The sequence below is a fragment of the Aegilops tauschii genome, chromosome 2, assembly GCF_002575655.3.
Source record: "Aegilops tauschii subsp. strangulata cultivar AL8/78 chromosome 2, Aet v6.0, whole genome shotgun sequence".
Classification (NCBI taxonomy): domain Eukaryota; kingdom Viridiplantae; phylum Streptophyta; class Magnoliopsida; order Poales; family Poaceae; genus Aegilops; species Aegilops tauschii.
The window spans coordinates 97,425,492-97,442,546 of NC_053036.3; the positions used below are offsets into that span (position 1 = coordinate 97,425,492).

Sequence of the window (17,055 nt, forward strand, 5' to 3'; positions counted from 1 at the left end):
ATGTATTCGAGCCCTCGAGGCCCCTGGCTTGTAACATAAAGCTTGTATTATTTTAATTTCTGTCTAGAGTTGTGTTGTGATATCTTCCTGTGAGTCCTTGATCTTGATCGTACACATTTGCGTGTATGATTAGTGTACGATTGAATCGAGGGCGTCACGACAACTCACCTAATACTCCTTGCATGTGGACGATTCCCTGCTGCATCCACCATTGGCCAAGTGACAAGCCCAACCCGAATGCACCACCAACGACACCGTGCTCACGAAATCGCTGCCTGCTCTTTATCAACCACACTGTTGCTAACCCGATGCTCCCATCATAAGACTCGACTCCAAGACATGCTTCCAACGAAGTAATGACACTAAGGGGAACCACCGTTACGCATGGTTTTCAGCGGGAGAGATGTCGGATCCACTCGATGGTGCCTCCAGTAAGGAAAACCACACGTGAAGGCGTCCTTCGCCACTATATCCTCGACCAAAGTCAGGCAAGACTTCAGTCCGGAGAACCAAGCATCTATGCCGGAGACGACGTCCCAAACACACCACCACCATACCAAAGCCAACACAAGGCATGCACAACACCACGTAGCACTGGGCAGGAGCACCACTGATGATGCAAACCCAGGAGCAAGCTCCATAGTAGCACCATCGCAGACCACCACCCTTCCAGGAGTCCACACACATCTAGCTTGCAGCCCAATCGCTGGTCGAGCCTCCGACCACCATAGCAACAGATCTAGTCGAAGAAATGCCCATTTCATTATGCCGCGCCCAGATCCACACATACCACTGTGTTGCAGCCGCCCTGTCGTGCGCCCTGGCGCCAGTGCGCCCTGGCGCCAGTGCGCCCACCGCTGCTAGGTCAACAACCCGCTCCTTGCCAGGTCCACAACACCCGACGTCTGCCAGCATCGATGGTGCGCCCTCCTGAGCTCCACCAATGTGACAAGCTAGCGGCACCAGCCCCAGGGCAACAAGGTCTGGCCGCCGGTCCGCTGCTGGCCAGATCTGGCCTGAATGCCCAACAACACTTCACGTCGGCGGCGCACCCGCACCTCTGCACCAGCCGACAGGTCCCAGCACCCCACGCCGCGCACGGCCCGTGCATCTGCACAACGGAGCAATCCCTCTTTTCCACACCATGCGAGAGGAGAATAAAGACGCCTGGCGGTGCATCGCCGACGGCAGGGGGAGGAGGTGTGGTGGAAGGTAGGTTCGAGCGGCTGGGGTTCGCGCCCGGGTCACCCATGAGGGAGCGGCACATGGCATGGGTTTCTTTGTTGGACGAAATAACTCTCCTTGTTCGTATTAGTTGCTTGATTTGTAGTTGTTTACACAAAGCATATGAGGCAAACAGTTCAGCTCAGACAAGTTTGGCAATTCTTTTCTTAACATGACAAAATTTCCTTCCTTTAGTGCATGGAAAGTCCCTCACACATACACGGCAATTTAAAAAAAATGTAGCATGGCAATTGAGGTGCTCGCTGATAGCTCTCCCCCAACGAACGATCGCCGGATAAATGCGTCCTATATCTTTTCCGCATTCAACTGTATAGGTGCACTAGTTCAGCGAAGAGATCGATAAATTTGATCAGATGTACACTTAGTAAATGATCTTCTTTACCCTAGTAACTGTACAAATATATTTCAATCAATTCTGCTTCTCCATTTCAATTTTGATTCAAGGTTGAAGAACTTCAATCCAGATATCACCAAGTCTGCAGTGACCTTCTTCAGGTGCTCGTTCAGCATATCCTCGTAAACAATAAAATTAGCCTCCGAAATAATATCCCTATCTCTCATAACAGAGAACACCTCTCTAGCTCCAGTTGAAGTTGCGTACTTGCAGAATCCATAGATGACAGCAGAGAAGATAAGTTCGTCTATTAAATAACCTAACTCAATCATCTCAACCACCACTTTCATGACCTTCTCCGGGTCTTTTGACCGGCAAGCTTCAATAACAGTTAAGGTGTACTTGAATTCCATTGGCCCATTCTCTACATTTCCAAGACAATCTGATACAAGTGAAACAGCTGCATTTATCTCTCCAATCTTGCATAGCCCTTTCACGAGGGAACGATAGGCTGAAAGACTTGGTATCCATTCAGCCTTCATCATGGAGTTGTAGCATGAGCAAGCCTCTTCAATATTTCCTTCATCCACAAAACACGGAATCATAAGACTATATGTACATGATTCTGGCTCGCAGTCATCTGAAGCTTTCATTTCCTCAAACAGTAATAATGCTTTCTTCCTCTCCTTGATCTTGAGCAGATTCTCAATAAGAATGTTGTAAATGTTAACACTGAAATACCCTTTTTGTCTCAAAGTCTTAAACAATTCCAGAGTCTTCAATTCCCTACCATCCTTGCATGCAAAGAGCCTCAAGAAGTGCCCTAAAAATTCTACAGCAGGCAAGCTCAGCTCAACCAATTTGTCAACCAATCCAAAAAAGTTAACCATCTCACCCTTATCAGCATAGCAAACTAGTAACTGTGAAACAGTCTCAGAGCTTGGCATTAGCTCCTCCTGAAGGACAATCTGAAACATGTTATGTGCCTTATCCTCCCGACCTATACCACACAGACCGGCAATGAGTATGTTGTATGTTTTGAGGTCAGCGCGGTAGCCAGCATCCACCATCTCCTTCAAAATCCTACAGCCATCCCCAACCCTCCCAGCAGCAACATAGGCATGGACGAGTGATGCATACACGATCCTGTCAACCAACAACCCCTTTTTCCTCATCCCCTCAAACAATTTAGCTGCTTTCTCTACAATCCCAGCGTTGCATAGCCCCTCAACCATTGTAGCATATGCCACTGTGTCTGGCTCCACACCATCTCTCCCCATCTCCTCCCACACTCTGATGCAACCCTCCATGTGCCCCCTGCGCACCATCGTCTTGACCAGAGCGGTGTACACAAACACGTCCGGCCGGCACACCTCATCACGCATCCTCCCAATCATCTCTAGGATCCTCTCCGCCATCCCTTCCTGGCCCAGCGCATGCACGATGATTGCAAATGTGACCGGCATAGGCCTGATGCCACTTTCTGCCATTTCATCGAACAGCTTGAGCGCATCCTCAACATGGCCTGCCGCAGTCAAAGCGCCGAGGACACGGTTGCAGACGTGGACCTGCGGCTGAACAGAGAACTCATGTCGAAACCGGCGGAGCGTGTAGAGCGCACGGAGGGGGCGGCGTGCAGCGGTGTGAAGCCGGACGAGGAGTGTGAGCTGAGGGTGAGAGACGGGCTTGCCGTGGGAGCGAATGAGGTCGGGAAGCTGATCGGCGGCAGCAGGGAGGCCTGCAGCGGAGAGGAGGGAGGCGAGAGCGTGGAACGCAGGGAAGCAGTGTCGGAAGCCCTTCTGGCGGCCGGCCCAGTGGAAGAAGGGGAGGGCGAACGGGGGAGGTGGTGGCGGGTGCGCGCTGAGGACCTCAACCACGAGGGTGGGTGGTACGCGGCGGAGCTTGGACAGGTCAGCGACGACGGGAGGGCCCCAGCGCCGGTGTCGGCGGAGGGCGTCGAGTAAGAATCGCGCGAGCGGGGAGAGACGGCGGGAAGAGGCAGATGTGGAATGCGACGGAGTCGGCGACGAGCGAGGGGAGTGAGATGGGGAGGAGGGGTCCCAGTCAGGGAGGTGGAAAGGGGCGGTGGTTGCGGCGGGCCAAGGGGAGGGGGAGGAGCGGGGTCCAGGAGAGGTGGCGCGGAGGTGGGTGATGAGACCGCCATGGACGGTGTGGCGGTACGGGGACGCGCGGCGGTGGCCATGGTAGATCGTGTGCCTGCGGCGGCGGTCAGCCGGACCGGGAGGGGATAACGGAGAGGTCATTGTGCGGTGGCACGCCGCCGCAGCGCCGTCGCGAGGAGCACGAGCAGAGGAAGCCGACGTAGGGGGGCGGGACTGGATCTGTCTCTCCCTGTCCTCTTCTTCGTCAAGAGTACTACTTAATGGAAACCCCGCAAGAAAGTTCAGACACGCAAAGGGCCTCCGTCAGGGCGACCCAATATCTCCGATGCTTTTCATCAGATCCTTCGGCTCGCCTCCCGGCAAGGCATCCTCAAGCACATTCATGCAAGGACGGCAAGAAGCAGGATCTTCCTTTACGCCGACGATGCGGGCATTTTTGCGAACCCAGACAAGGATGAGCTTTGTTCGATTTCTGTAATTCTGAAGACCTTTGGAGAGGCAAGCGGACTGATCACAAACTTGTCCAAGACTGAGGTCTTCCCAATCAGATGTGCCGGCATTGATCTTCTGGATGTGTTGTCTGCCTTTCCCGCCAAGATCGCCACCTTCCCGGGACGTTATTTGGGGCTCACCCTGCATTATCGCCGTCTAAGAAGGATCGATCTGCAAACCTTCATCGACGAGTTCGCGGGAAGACTTCCAGGATGGAAAGGAAAATTGCTGAACAAGCCCGGCAGGGTGGCATCATCTTGTGGGCCATAGACACATGAAAGCCACCACGCCTGCTCATCCTCCGGGCACTTGACAACTGCAGTCATTATATGGTTAGTGTAATGTGAGTTTGGTAGTTGGGTGATGGAGTCATCCCAAGCCACCAAAATCCCACCACGAGCCTCCCGCCGGTACGTAAAAAAACTTCTCATATGTATTTCCGAGGCATTGCCAAACAATGTTCATCGATACATCTTGTAGCTTAGTTTTTTGAAGACAGACAATCGCCGGATTGGACACTGTCACCACCTGGAATACAACATTCCTCCTAGCCCTTGCATTAAGCCCACGAACATTCCACACTAAAACTTTCAAAGGTTGCATATTCATTTTGAAAGCCCACGAACGTTCCACACTAAAACTTTCAAAGGTTGCGTATTCATTTCAAAGGCCCACGACAACCCATCGTAGTTGACAGAGCAGCTAGGCCACGATGGGGCCATCCATCCACGACTCATGAGCCGCCTCCAAGCCGAACAGGGCTAGCACCGCCGCGATATGCACATCTGAGAGTGCGCAGGAGAATAGATCAACATACATCTGGAGTGCATCTCCCGAAACGGCCTCGCCCTCGTGTGCCAGGCACAGTTTTCTAATGAGCACTTGCTGCTATTTGGAGGCCCCATGCTTGGCGATCCTGGCGCTACGCCTTGGTGTTATATCAAGGTCGTTGGTCTCGGCAAGACCGAAGAGAGAGAGAGAGAGACTTGCGCACACCCGCGCAGAACTCGCCCACGTCCATGGAAAAAGCACTATCCAGACCAGCATGCATGGGTGCTGGCGTGCATGTCATCGGATCAGGCGCCAGGCCCGTCGCATCTTCTAGTGGGGCCGTTTCCACCCCATGCATAGGCGTGCATGGTCTCGGATCCCGTTGCGGGCTGCTTTCACCGCTTGAGAGAATGACCTGGAAAGTATCCCAGACCTCCACTTGCATGGTCCGGTCTTCCACGTCGTAAGGCAAGGACAACAATTCTTTATCTGCACCACCCCAAAGCGGGCAGAATCCTCCTCGGCCAGGCCCTACAGGGAGATTTACACTGAACCAATTCAGACGGAATCCCCATCCCGCAGCCCACCATAGGGCACCGGGACCGAAGCGCTGGCCTCATCCACCTGCAAAGCCGCATCATCCCTATCTTCTGCTGTCTCATCTGGTCAGCTGCACCGAGGGCGGAGAGCCAACGGGAACAACTGCAGTGGCCGGGGCCACGCAGGACGCCACCCGTGTATGGGCACAACTGGCGCTTGCCGGGCTTCCCCCCTCTGATTGGTTGCTCACCCGGGCCCGCAGAAGAGCCCCTGACGTCAGCCACGCGACTGTTGCTGACCGACTGACCACCGGGCGCGAGCGTGGTTTGAAAACGAGCGCGCGTGCCCGCCGGTGGCGCCATCGCCGTCGATGACTCGACCGTACTCGCCGAGACTCCACCGTAGCCGCCAGTGCGGCGAGCTTGACCCCCTTGCCTTCTGCCAGACGGTCCATGTGCTTGGTCATCATCACCAGTGGGCGGGGATGGAGGCGGCGACGGTGGCGCCGGTCGTCCATCCGGCGCCACACTGTCCACCATAGTATTCGCCAAGACCGTAATATCGATGGGGTATCAGAGAGCGGTGGCGCACCGCCCGCCCAACAGACGTCCGCCGTCCCTCAGCTTCAGCCCAGAGAGTGCGTCTGGGTTCGTCGATGAAGAGTAACAAAATATGTAAAATATCTTATATTTGTGAACAGAGGGAGTAGCCCAAAACAAAAAAATTACGCGACCAGTATCGTTCTAGCAAATCTGTTGATGCTCATCAACTCGCGCGACAAATTTATACGACAATCTTTCTATGTATCGATGAAAATATGGGATCCAGCTCCTTTGACCACCACCTCGCAAACACGGTCCTTGGCTTGAACACACATCTGAAGATCAAAACAAGAACATCATATTCCGGAAGCATCATGCCTGAACTTTTTAACATATATGGAACGAACTGAATCACAATTCACAAGGTAAAAGTGTTGCATAATATAATCCAAACTAAAATATAGGGTGTAGTTTTTTAATAGCTTCCAAAAGTGCAGATCAATAATAACGTAAACAGATCCAAATGTTGTGCTTCCTTCCATCATCACTCCGAAGGGCACAGCTTTAAAATTGCACCAGAAAACAGAAAGGCAGCCGCCACCAGCATTCTAAGCTTCCTGTCCAAAAAACACCAAAAATTGTTAAAAGAATCATAGAAATTATCAAAAAAATTGCACATAGTAGTAAATTTCCAGAAGTATATAATGGCTTATATAGATTAAAAAGAATAGTGGCATGTCTGGGAAGTCCAGGATTGGGATCTGCAATGTACCCAAATCATAGTTAGTAAAAAAAAAAGTATACACACAAAAAACAACATAGAACTTAGTAATGTTTGCATATCGCATCTACACACAAGCAACCAATATTGTTCTAAATATATGATACCTTTGCCAAGCAGGAGTAAATTCCAACATCTGCAGATCAGATGACGGAGTATTTTCCTGCGGGCAGATTGAGCGCCTGGTTGGCACAATCCTCAACGACACTCTTCAGCTGTGCCTTCGCCTTGCTGACGGAGGACTCGTTGGGGCCCTCGATATACAGGTAGAGCTTGCGCTCGTTGGCGGCGACGATCTGGCCGGGGGGGATGAAGGTCCCCCTGGTGGTGACCGCCGCGCCGGTCCACTCCTCGATGGGCGCCAGCGTCTCCCTCCGGGTGACCTTCCAGCGCGCGTGCTGCGGGAAGTCGTTGATCTCGAGCTCGGCTTGGTAGTGCTCCGGAGCTGCCTGCGCCTGTATCCTCGCCAGAACGCTCTGTACGTTCACCGCAGCCGCGGCGATGTCCTGCTGGTTCGGGGCAGCCGGTAGAGGGAGCAACGCTGGCTGGCTGGCATTGCTAGCAGCAGCGATGGCGGCCATGGGGGGTGGTGCGGCCAGAGCGGCGGCGCCTCCGTCTTCCTCCTCCTCGTAGTGGTCTGAATCCGGCTCGGGCTCGTCCTCCTCGTACCCATGCTCCCTCCCCTGAGCCCTCCTTGCCGACTGTCGTGCTTCGTCCTCCTCGTGATCGAACTTGTAACCACTTCCACCGTAGCCCGTTCCATGTGCCTTCTCCGTCCCCTGCTTCACCTTGGCCATGAACCGGTCCGCCAGGGCTTTTAGGTCCTCCGGCACGGCCTGTCCGGACAGCTCCAGAGCCTTGACGAGGTCCGGCGCGTAGCGCTCCTCCTCGTCGGAGATGAACGTCACGGCGCAGCCCTTCCTGCCGGCCCGGCCGGTCCGCCCAACACGATGGACATAGTCCTCATAATGGTTGGTGACATCGTAGTTGACGACGAGCTCGAGGTCTTTGACATCCAAACCCCTCGCGGCGATGCTGGTGGCGATCAGCAGGCTGCAGACGTTGCTCTTGAAGTCGGCGAGGGTGGATTCACGGTCATTCTGATCCTTTCCCCCATGGAGAGAGAGGCAGGGGTACCCGTGCTGGAACAGCTCTTTGAGCAGGGAATCGCACTTGTCCTGAGCGCGCACGAACACGAGGATCTTGCCCTTGGCAGACCACTCCCCGAGCAGCTCCAGCAGCCTGAGGAACCTCTCGCCGTCCGGCCGCACCTCGACCAGCTGCGTGATGTCCCTGTTCACCACGCTCCGCCCGCCCATCTGGATCTCCACGGGCTTGGCCAGCAGCCTGCGCGCCAGCGTCTCCACCTGCCGCGGGAACGTGGCGGAGAAGAGCACCGTCTGCCGGTCCGGCCGGGTGTTCTGGACGATCCGGGTGATCTGGGGCTCGAAGCCCATGTCGAACATCCTGTCGGCCTCATCCAGCACCAGGAAGGTCACTCGCCGGAGGTTGGTGATCTTGCCGGCGCTGGTGCAGAGGACGTCGATCATCCTGCCCGGCGTGCAGACCACGATCTCGGCGCCGCGCTTCAGCTCGCTGATCTGCTGGGCGACCGCGCAGCCCCCGTACACGGCGACGCAGTTGACGCCGAACGCCTTGGAGAACTTCTTGATGTCTGAATATATCTGCACCACGAGCTCTCTGGTGGGCGCCATGACGAGGCCGATGGGGCCGTCCCCGGGGGCGGCGGGCGGCTGGTCCTTGACGTGGCGCAGCATGGGCAGGACGAACGCCAGGGTCTTGCCGGACCCGGTCTTGGCGACGCCGATGCAGTCGCGTCCGCTCATTATCACTGGCAGCGCCTGCGCCTGGATCGCCATCGGCTTGTCGAATCCAAGCTTTTTAATGGTGCTGAGCAGCTTGCTGGTCAGGCCACTCTGGATCCACGTCTTTATCGGCTTGGGGATGCCTTTGCCGCGCACCTTGAGGTCCAGCCGCTCGCGGTAGGCGGCGGCGTCCTCGGCCGGCATCTCCTTGATGTCCTTGGCCTCCGTGTAGAAGTTCTTCCGGAATGGCTGGTAGTCTATCTTGGAGTGGTCGGCGGTGACCAGCTTCTCTGCCTTGGTCTTCTTGACAGGGTTTATCAGCTCGGTCGCGTCATCCGATCCACCCTCAGGGTCGTCGTTGTAATCTGAGTCAGATTCATCCCCTTGCATGATTCTCCCCGTTGGTGCTGCATCGTTGGAGACCATGCCGCCTTCATGATAGTCCCCGTAAGCAATCATGCTCTCCATCGATGTTGTCGCCGGCGACATCTGTATCGAGTTCATGAACGCATCGAGGGGGTCAATCTCGTCCTCCTCCATGCCAGCCCTGCTAGTTCCTCCGTTCGGCAAGTCGACGTCCATGGCACCTGTCCCGGCGCCGCCATCGTCATCCGACTCCTCGCCGTCCAAGCTCCACTTCATCCCGGACTTGCCGGCGCCATCAGCCACAGCACTGCCGTCACCGTCCTCTTGCTGCTCGCGGCGCTTCTTCTCCTGCCACTCCCTAACGCGGCGCCGGCGCCGCTCCATCTCGTCCTCGAGCCGCTGCTGCTCGGCCGCCATGTCTTCCTCCATCCTCTTCTTCTGCCGCCGCTGCTCGGCCTCTGTGTCTTACTCAACCTTCTTCTTCCGCTGCCTCTCCGCCTCCTCCCCGTCCCTGCGGGTATGCAGCGCCGCCTCCGGCTCCGGATCGCGGTGGTGGTGGTGCGAGGGCCGGCGGCGACTCTTGCGATCGCGTTCACGGACTTCGTTCTCCTCATCGAACTCATCCCGCCTCCTCGACTTCTTCTCCGTGTGGCGCTCCTCGCGACGCTGCCTCTCCCTCTCCCTCTCCTTCTCCGCTCGCTCCCGCGCCTTGCGCTCCTCCCGATCCCGCTCCTTGTCCCTGTGGTGCCGGTCGCGATCGCGATCGCGCTCCCGCTCCCGCTCGCCGTCCCCGTGGTGGCGGGAGGAGTGGTCGCGGTCCTTGTCGTGGCGGCGGCGCGAGGAGGAGTGGTCGCGGTGGCTGTCCTTGTCCTGCTCCCGGTGGTAGAGCCTGGAGACGCGCTCATCGTCGCCGGACGACATGGCGGCGGCTTTGTGTGGTGCGTTGGTTGGGGGATAGTACTAGGAGGAGCAAGTTCTTTTATTAGGCCGTAATTATAAGGCGGTGCCGGATCTCGGCAGGCCGCCGACTATCGATTGAGCTGCAAACAAAGGCTGACACGGATATGGATTGTTCACGTGACAGAAGCGTGACCCGTACACACATCCAGATCGAATCGGCCGCACACGAATTCATGCGGAAAGATCTAAAAAACGAATTCATGAGGAAAAGATATAGGACACATTTATCTCACATTCATCGGGGAGAACTATTTTTTTTAGAGTACGTAAATTGCGTACCATAGCTTTATAGAATAAGAGAATTGTAAGTACAAGACAACTACCACTCCGCGAACAACGAGTGTAGCACAACTCCACACCCGGCTAGTCCAAAGGACAGCCATCCACGACAATACAACAACACAAAAGAGCCAACCAAAAAACCAAAAACCTTGCCGCGTCTCGATCGATGTCGGTCATTGTCGGTGTCAAAACCGGCAGATCTCGGGTAGGGGTCCCAAACCGTGTGTCTAAGGATCGAAGGTAACGAGGAGGCAGGGGACACGATGTTTACCCAGGTTCGGGCCCTCTTAATGGAGGTAATACCCTACTTCTTGCTTGATTGACTTTGATGAGTATAGGGGTTACAAGAGTTGATCTTCCTCGAGATCGTGATGGCTAAACCCTAGATGTCTAGCCTGTATGATTGTGTTCTTGCCCTACGAACTAAATCCTCCGGTTTATATAAACACCAGAGGGATCTAGGGTTGTACAGAGCCGGTTTACAGAGAAAGGAAGGTGCATGATCCGAACGCCAAGCTTGCCTTCCACGCAAAGGAGAGTCCCATCCAGACACGGGAAAAGGTCTTTAATCTCACATCTTCACGACCCATTAGTCCGGCCCATATCACATAGCCCGGACACCCGAGGACCCCTTAGTCCAGGACTCCCTCAGTAGCCCCTGAACCAGGCTTCAATGACGACGTATCCGGCGTGCAGATTGTCTTCGGCATTGCAAGGTGGGTTCCCCTTTCGAATACTCCAAAGCAGCTTTCTGCATACAAGAGTTGTATCTGGCCTTGTTTAACACGTACAACCCTAAGCTGTAAAAAGCAACAATACTTAAAATAAGTCACGTCCACGGGCTACTTCTTCGGCGAGACGTTATGTTCTGGCCTTATTATTATTCTGAACCGTTTTATAGCCTTGTTTCGCATTTCAAGGCACGACCAATGACACATATTGTCAAAGCAGAGATCGTGTCCCCTTATCACGGGATTCTAATCAATAGGGGTTTTGCGTAATCCAATCGTGCCGTTCGCACGTCCTCTTGGGAATAGGCGAGATTTAAGGCTTATGAGGGGGCGCTTGATATTCGCTGCCTCTATAAGAGGACAAAGACCCATCTGTTCACCTCACACCTTCTCCTTCCTCTGCCTTTCAATCCCCCAAACTCCAGCGTCCAAGTTCTAAACTTTCCCTCCGCCCCAACTTCTCCAGCAATGGCCGGATCTGGCTTTCAGGGCAAGTGGATGTCCTCCTCCGTAACGGAGAAGAACATCCAGGATCTGCGGGAGGCGAGGTACCTTACTACGGAGATCAAACACATGCTTCCAACCCCAGGGCAGGTCATCCCCACCCCGGAGCCTGACGAAAGGGTGGTTTTTATCCCTCACTTCCTCCGAGGATTCGGGGTCGCCCTTCACCCCTTCGTCCGAGGTCTCATGTACTACTACGGGCTGGATGTCCACGATCTGGACCTGAATTCCTTCCTCCACATCTCGGCGTTTATCGTTGTGTGTGAGGCATTTCTCCGCGTCCCTCCACACTTCAGCTTATGGCTCAAAGTTTTTAATGTGAAGCCAAAGGTGGTTGAAGGCCAACACGCCGAGTGCGGCGACGCCATGGTGAGCAAGCTCAACCAAGTTACCTGGCCCAAAGGAAGATTTGTGGATACTGTTAAGGTGTGGCAGCAGGAGTGGTTCTATATCACCGAACCCCGCGGCACCAAGTGGGCTGCTGCTCCTGCCTTCAGATCTGGACCTCCGCTGCGGCTCGCATCCTGGACCAACAAGGGCCTAGATTGGGGTCCCTTGACGAAGTGTCGACGCTGCAGAAGCGTATCAAGCGCATGATAAAAAGGACATCACCCTTGCTGATGATTCAGGTGATGCTCATCCGCCGAGCTCTCCCTTGCCAATGACGGCCTCTCAAAATGTGGGAGTTCAATCCGGAGGGGCCACGAACCCTGCAACACTTCTTTGGTACAAGCACAAAGGGATCTGGAAGCTGCTCTTTTAGAAGCAGAAGACGTGGCCACGGACGTCCGACGACACCGGCCTCGACTGCAACAACCCGGCATCCCCAGTAAGTATCAAATTTACGAACATTACTTAGCTTGTTGATCTTAGGGAGGGGTCCTGAAAATTCCATCTCCTGAAAAGGATTGGATAAAGAAGGCCGAGCGGATTAAGTGTCCGGCCCGACTCCCGGAAAACCCAGTCGATCCTCTGTTAATGAAGATGCTAGTCCTGACGCCCTACCAGGAGCCGACAAAGAAGGACAAGAAGAAGAAGACCAAGGAGGCCGAAGGTGGCCTCCATCCCGAAGAAACTTCGGGCGCCGTGTCCGGAGGAACCGAAGCTCCTTCCTCTCACAAGGAAGACGAAGACGAGGACGAGGAGGAGGAGGAAGCAGAGAACCCTCCTCCCAAAGGGAAAAAGAGGGCGGCCTCCGTAGATCCGGAGGAGGGGGCGTCCAAGAGGGGAAGGAAATCCCTCTCAGGTGGCTCGGATTCGGGCACCGAGGCCGTCCCCAAGCACCGCCCCCGAACCAAGCCCCTCGCCGAATCGTGAGCTCCTTAAGATGTCTTATATACATCTAATATTTTTATAGATTATAAGTCTAATATCAAATTTCATATTTCAGTCCGGCCCATGACATTCCTCAAGAATCGTCGTCATCGGGGGATCTTTCGCCGGAGAAGATGGAGAGCGAGACGCCTCCATGAGCTTCCTCTCCTCCTAGGGCGAACGATCCCGAGGTGTCGTCCCAAAGGATTTCTCCGGGCTCCGGAGAAGTGCGGGAGGAGACCAATGCGGCACCGGAGGCTGCCGCGAACATGGGGGGCGCAACCCCCATGGAGACTGGCTACGGGGGTCCTGGATCATCCGACCCTCACCCGAATACTGTCCTGAAGACCCAAACGGTTTCAGAATCGGATCGGCGGCCCCCTCCGCAGGAGGGGGAGACGGCGACCTCTACGAATGCAGAGGCACCGAACATGCTGATGGATGCACTGCAAAGTGCATCCATCTTGGAGGAGCACCGTACCTTAATGGGTACGGTGGTTGAAAAGGTTCAGTCCGCTAAAAGCGGATTGAATGAAGCCTTCACGAGCCTACTAACAGGCTTTGAGGTATGCGATGTAATGTCTTTTAGCCGGTTTCCATAAAAAAATCCACCTATATATATAGATAGTAGCTCCTGAGACTCTGTTTGGCCAATGAAGAAGGGCGAACAGAGGGTCTATAGATATCCGCAGGAAATAACGTACTTATCCTTTTTTATAAAAATCAGGCTTCACTATTAGCGGCGACCGCTCAGGCCGCCGAAGTTTCTGAACTGAAGCAGAAACTGCAGCTGGTCGATGAGGACAATATCCGGATTAACAAGCGGCTCGACGAGGCGCAAGGTATGTTTTCAAGTGCTCTATTTTCAATTGAATTAGTTTGCAAATGCTAAGTTGAAGCTCAAGCGCTGCTATATGGATAATTGCAGATGGTGCTGCTGAGGTCGAGACCCTCAGGAGTGACCTTGCCCGTGCAAAGGAGCAGGCAAGGGTGAGCGATGCGGCCGTTGAGAAAGCGGCCGCCAATTTGAAGGGCGAATAGGCCACCCGACGTCAGTTCGAGGAGCGCGTATCCAAGATTGAGCAAGAGCTCAAGGACGCAACTCGCAAGTGCGAGCTCCTTGAGGAGGAGAATAAAGCGAGGCGGCCGAACTCGCCAAAGCCTTTCAGGACGCCCAAGAGGCGAGGTCCGAATCCCGAGTGGCTCGCGAGGAGCTCCGACAGGCCAGACAGATAGCGGCTGGTAAGCCCTTTCTTTTACAATCTAAGTTTGGCGATCAGAGGTATGCCTTCTTAATCAACTATGGAGTTCTCCAGACGCCTTTGCGGATCTTCCGAAGAGCACCGTTGACGCAGCGCAATTCTACCGGCCCAGGAGGGGCATGCGACGGAGAAGCTGTTCTGGTCGCAATTTGCAACGCAGGAGCGCTCGACGCTGCTGAACGACCAAATGGCGCAGTGGACCGAGCTGCATAAGATGTCCGGAGCGGCCACGAAGGAGGTCATACTCCGGTTGTGGCCGGATGAACCCGCTCTGAGCAGCTATGTTGGCCTAGTGCGGCCACTCATCGATGCCGTGCCCCGAATTGATGCCATCAAACAGTCAGTGTGCATAGAAGGTGCACAGAGGGTCTTCGCCCGCGACAAGGTGCACTGGGCTAAGATGAAAGCCGCCGTTGTTGCGGTGGAGGGTCCCCGAGAAGGCAAGGACCACCGCACACCGGAGCGTTATTTAAACGACATCCTCGAGGGTGCTCGCTTGATAGAGGGTCAATGCTCAAAGGACATTATATTCGAATGAATGTATCCGAACAACCCGGTCGTGTGTATTATAGATATTAAGGCTTTGTAATATATTTGTGCCATTATCTGAAGTTGTTTTTCCTCCTGTGCAGTCGTTTTTTATGCCTGAGAGTTTTCCAGTCGTCAGCTTCGATCTCCACGTAGATGCTACGGGGGTGTTCAGAATAGCACATGAGCACTCTTGTCCCAACATCTTGGTCCGTGACGGAGGTGTCAGTGCGGCGAACTAGACAATCGGACTATACGGCTTTACCGCTCTCACTTAGCCATAGGAGTTTGACGATGGGGCTATAAAATAGCCCCTGGTACGTATGTGACTATCCGAATGCGGATGCGTTACGTATATGACTGGAAAAATAGTCCTTCGTTTAATACGGAAAAATCATTAAAGATTTAGTAAGTCACCAAACGGCTGACCAGCTCTCGCCGCATCATGACAGCCAGTTTTCGGCTCTCTCTACGGAGGTGCTTGACCGGACGAACCGGAAACACAATCGAAGTAGTTCTCCCTTTACTACCCTAGCCGAACAAACGGAACGTAAGGTAGCAAACACAGGAGCCGTGCAACCCAACTATTGACCAAAGACATGATTCAGAGTCGATGCATATAATGCCAAGCTCGGGACGCCGAAGTGTGCTACAAAGCTGTTCGGGCTTTCATTTAGCGGCACATATGTGGCCGTACAGAGCCCCTGGCAATGGGTGTCGAGGTATGTGAGACAACTAGAGAGACGAAGTACATTTTTATGAATAAAGTTGATACCGAAAAAATTGTCCCTACTAGGATCTGATTGATACGTCAAGACGTGATCTTACAGAGGGTACCATAAGCACCAAAATCATTTTACATGCCAGGGGTCTAATAACAAGGAGAAAAGCTCAGTATAAGTCCTTTAAATAAGGTTTGTTCCGAAGAGTCCTTTGGATGTCCTGCCGCACGTCTGCGCCGCTTTCGCCTTGTAGAGAGGGGTTCCTTAAAGGGAACGGTCTTCTGTTTCCCATATGAAACCGGGCTCGAAGTGAGTCCTTGTAAGTCCGTAGGATACATGGGATCGAATGCATCTGTGGTAGAAAAGTAAGTGAAGAAGAGTGGGAGGTCATAAAGGGTCGAGCTATACTATAGACCTTCCCGTATTGTGCCTCCGCTGATGCCCAAGGTATTTTGAGTGCGTAATGATGCATGCGCAGTACAAATTCCGCGGGTGTGCGCGGCGATCAATGGAGGCGAAACTGCTAGTCTAGCTCTGGAAGTACCGAGCCGCTAGCTTGCGGGACTAACAGACTCTTTTGACAAAGTCTGACGACTTGATGGCCGACGAGGTGTGCGGCTTGAGTGGACCGCTCTGTACTTCGGCTGCGAGAGCCGCGGTGTGCTCCCCGGTCTGGAGGGAGCGTTCCGTGTTTCCATTGACTGTTATGATGCCGCGAGGACTGGGCATCTTGAGCTTTAAATAAGCATAGTGCGACACCGCTTTGAATAGAGCAAAAGCGGTCCGTCCGAGCAGTGCGTGATAGCCACTTCGGAAGGGTACGATATCAAAGATCAAGTCTTCACTGCGGAAGTTTTCGGGCGAGGCGAAGACAACTTCCAATGTTACTGAGCCCGAGCAACGGGCCTCTACGCCAGGTATTACTCCTTTAAAGGTAGTTTTAGTGGGCTTGATTCTTGACGGATCAATACCCATTTTGCGGACGGTGTCCTGATAGAGCAGGTTAAGGCTACTACCACCATCCATGAGGACTCGCGTGAGATGGAATCTGTCGAAGATTGGGTCGAGGACCAAAGCTGCCGATCCTCCACGACGAATGCTGGTCGGGTGGTCCTTTCGATCGAAGGTGGTCGGGCAAGCCGACCATGGGTTGAATTTTGGGGCGACCGGCTCTACGGCGTAGACGTCCCTTAATGCGCGCTTGCGCTCCCGTTTGGGGATGTGGGTAAAATAGATCATATTGTCTGTTTTGACCTCGGGGGGAAATTGCTTCTGCCCCCCCGTGTTAGGTGGGCGAGGCTCTTCATCGCCGTCCTCGCTGGGCGGCCTTTTCCCCTTGTGTTCGGCATTGAGCTTGCCGGCCTGTTTAAAGACCCAACAGTTTTTGTTGGTATGATTGGCAGGTTTATTGGGGGTGCCATGAATCTGGCAAGGCCGATCAAGTATTCTGTCCAAACTAGATGGACCATCTTTGTTTCCTTTGAATGGCTTCTTCCGATGACCGGATTTTGAGCCACTGAATCCGGCGTTGACCGCCGTGTCTTCGGTATTGTTTTGATGCTTTTGCTTGTCACATCGCGGATTGCCATTGCCGTCCCTGGCTTCAGAGGTGCCTGGGTCGCTGGTGCTATTGCTTCTACGAGCTAGCCAGCTATCTTCTCCCACGCAAAAGCGGGTCATAAGTGCGGTAAGGGCTGCCATGGACTTCGGTTTCTCTTGGCCGAGGTGTCGG

At 54.1% G+C, this 17,055-nt stretch overlaps 1 protein-coding gene and 1 pseudogene across 1 annotated transcript; both read right to left on the bottom strand.

Annotated features, from left to right (window-relative positions):
* Positions 1 to 898: 898 nt before the first annotated feature.
* Positions 899 to 4,033, bottom strand: LOC109744712 (pentatricopeptide repeat-containing protein At4g20740). The gene has a single exon (XM_020303859.4). The coding sequence runs from the start codon at positions 3,841 to 3,843 to the stop codon at positions 1,651 to 1,653; it is 2,193 nt and encodes a 730-aa protein (XP_020159448.1). The 5' UTR covers positions 3,844 to 4,033; the 3' UTR covers positions 899 to 1,650.
* A 1,537-nt stretch (positions 4,034 to 5,570) lies between these two features.
* Positions 5,571 to 10,676, bottom strand: LOC109744715 (DEAD-box ATP-dependent RNA helicase 42-like; annotated as a pseudogene).
* Positions 10,677 to 17,055: the final 6,379 nt, after the last annotated feature.